Source organism: Alligator sinensis, unplaced genomic scaffold (genome assembly GCF_000455745.1).
Source record: "Alligator sinensis unplaced genomic scaffold, ASM45574v1 scaffold1404_1, whole genome shotgun sequence".
Taxonomy (NCBI): domain Eukaryota; kingdom Metazoa; phylum Chordata; order Crocodylia; family Alligatoridae; genus Alligator; species Alligator sinensis.
In genome coordinates this window covers 36,233-39,237 of record NW_005843008.1, presented here as the reverse complement: position 1 = coordinate 39,237, position 3,005 = coordinate 36,233, and the positions used below count along the sequence as shown (strand labels likewise).

At 47.7% G+C, this 3,005-nt stretch overlaps 1 protein-coding gene across 1 annotated transcript; it reads right to left on the bottom strand.

The window, feature by feature from the left end:
• Positions 1-466: 466 nt before the first annotated feature.
• LOC102369089 (olfactory receptor 52K1-like) lies at positions 467-1,423 on the bottom strand. The gene has a single exon (XM_006036707.1). It carries the CDS (start codon positions 1,421-1,423, stop codon positions 467-469), a length of 957 nt encoding a protein of 318 aa, XP_006036769.1.
• Between the last annotated feature and the right edge of the window lie 1,582 nt (positions 1,424-3,005).

Sequence of the window (3,005 nt, the reverse complement as noted above, 5' to 3'; positions counted from 1 at the left end):
CCTTGTGGGTTGCCTGCAGGTGGGTTTTGCTTCTTCCCAAATACAACCCAGTCTTTAAGCTGCCAACAGCTGTTCTCCTCCAAGCTTGCTTCCACCTTTCTTGCTTATGCTTCTGGCAGCTTTTTAATGCTCTTAATGGGACACTCCCTGCCTAGCCAACTGCCCCGCAGCTGGGCTGTCCCAATAGGGCTGACTGTTCCTCTTAAAGGGACAAGCTGTCCCATTACAGGGAACTCCTATACACTGGGCAGCACAGTAATTGATGGAGAATATTAAGGGCCACCCACCTTGTTCCTTTCTCCCACAGACAGCTTCATTTCCCTGTCTGAACCCTTCATGAACATATCTATCTGTGGCTCCTCCAACTGTAGCATCTCCTTACTTGGGAGGAATGCAATAACATATTCCATGCATGCTCCCTAGACATTTCTCTTATCGTTAGAAACATGGGATAGAAACTCAGTCCTTAATATTTTTTAACCGTCTTCTTGCCATAGCTGAAAAGGCTGTACACCTTGTCACGGATTTCCTTGGTTTTCACCCCATACACCAGTGGGTTCACCATGGGGGGTACCACGAGATAGAGGCTGGCCAGGAGGATATGAATGTAAGGTGGGACATTTCGGCCAATCCGGTGAGTCAGGAAAGTGAAGAGGGCAGGTGTGTATGTGACCAGGATGGTGCAAGCATGGGCTACACAAGTGCCCAAAGCCTTGGCACGGGCCTCACTTGAGGAAAGTCTGAAGACAGCTTGGAGAATGACTACGTAGGAAGTGGCGATGAGTATCACATCCAGCACTACCACAAATAGTGCCACACAGATGCCATAGATCTGGTTGATAGTGATGTCTGCACAAGCCAACTTCACCACAGCCATGTGCTCGCAGTAAGTGTGTGCAATGATTTTCCGGGAGCAGTAGGGTAGCCTCTTGATGAGGGCAGGGCAGGGAATCACCAGGATCACTCCCCGGGCTGCTGCAGCCAGTCCCATCTTAACAATAGCCGCGTTGTTCAAGATAGTTGCATACTGGAGTGGGTAGCAGATGGCCACATAGCGGTCAAAGGCCATAGCCAACAGGATGGCAGACTCAATGATGCAGAAAGCATGGATGAAATACATCTGCACCAGGCAGGCAGTGAAGCCGATTCCTTGGGAGTCCTGCCAGAAGATGCTGAGCATTTTGGGTATGGCAGACGTGGTAATGACCAGGTCATTCATGGCCAGCATGGAAAGGAAAAGGTACATGGGTTTGTGAAGGCTCGTCTCTGTCTTAATGATGAAGAGAATGGTGCAGTTCCCCACCAGCGTGATGATGTACATGAGGCAGAACGGGATGGCGATCCAGCGGTGAAAGGCTTCCAGCCCGGGGATGCCAATAAGGATGAAGGAGACCTGGCCGAGGTCTGTGTCATTGTAAGTCATCCAGGGGCTTGGCTGAGCACGTGTTTCAGTTCCCTGCATCTGGGCACACGGACCTGCACACAACACACAAGGGGAAGGTGAAACTGCTGCCTGTCTTGAGAAACAGCTCAGCAATGAGATGGGTCAGGGTGGGGAACACCCTCTAAAGGAGCCCCACTGCCCAAGATATTCAAGAGCAGGCTGGACAAAGCCCCAGAGAAACAACCTTGCACCAGCTGCTTAGGAACGGACCAGATAAACCCTTATTAGACTTTTCCATTTCAAACCTCCATGCTTCCATGGGAACGTATTAAAGAAGGCTTGGACACGCTCAGTTCAGTCCCCTCAGTCACACACTGATGGTTCAAGGATCTCTTGCCCCTCAGACAATACAAGGAGTTTTAATTTTCTTTTTTACTTTTCACTTGTGAGAGAGCAAAAATGTCCCTGTCTGCTCTTAAACATGTTTTATTTGGATGATAAGGTCCCATCATCGAAACCAATACACTGTTCGTTCATAGAACAGATCCTTCTGGAGCAATAATCGTACACTCATAGGGTTGGCAGGGACCTGAAGGGTCATCTAGACCAGCCCCTCTACAGATGCAGCATGTGCTGTTCCTAAACCATCCCAGAAAAATGTTCATCCAAACAGGTGTCCCGCAGCCCGTGGAGATGCCAGTCATAGTCACGAAGAATGTTTCCTATGATTATACCCCTCTTTCCAGAAGATTTCAGTGGTTCAATAGCAGTTATACCCATGCTCCCATGTGAGACAGGCCAGTACGAGTATTTTTTATTGTGCAGGTGGAAAATCTGGGGAATAGAAATACAGCTCTTCTGAGCTGAACACCAGCACCTTACCCACAAGACCATCCAATTTAGTCATTTCTCTGTGTTGGCTGAATATTGTTTGTCACAGAAGGCAAAGATGGCATAAGAATAAAGCAAGACAAAAAAAAAAATCACCAAGGTGACTGAACTCCTCAATGGTCATTCCTTTATCCTTTCTCAGGGAATGGCCACATGCATTTTCCTTCAGGGAAGGGCACATCGCAGCATACTGTTACTATGCCTACCTCATAGTATATACAAGTGAAATATATACAAGTGAAATACAGCCTTGGCCTTGCAGTGATCGGACAGCAAGGAATCCAGGCTGTTCTGCTTTGCCTCCTGCATATCAAGCAACAGCATAGATTTTGGGTGACGTGACTCTGAAAGTATCATGACGCCCCTTTAAAAATCCATGGGGCATCCACACCTGAATACTTTGCCCAGGTCTGGTCCCCACACCTCAGAAAGTAGACAGAAGAACGAAAGAAAGTGCAGAGAAGGGCAATATGGATAATTACCAGAAAGTGCAGAGAAGGGCAATATGGATAATTATTGGTACAGAGGGGCTTCCATATGAAGAGAGGGATTTATTTTTGACTTTCTCTCAATACAAGAATGAGGGGTCACATGAAACTAGTAGTAGTAAGTGTAAAACGAACACACGGCAGGGCTTTTTCACACAGCGTAGCATTAAAGGTGCCACCAGATGCGGTGGAAGCTGAGAGTTTAGCCACCTTCACCTTCATGATTGGACACCTGCTTGGAG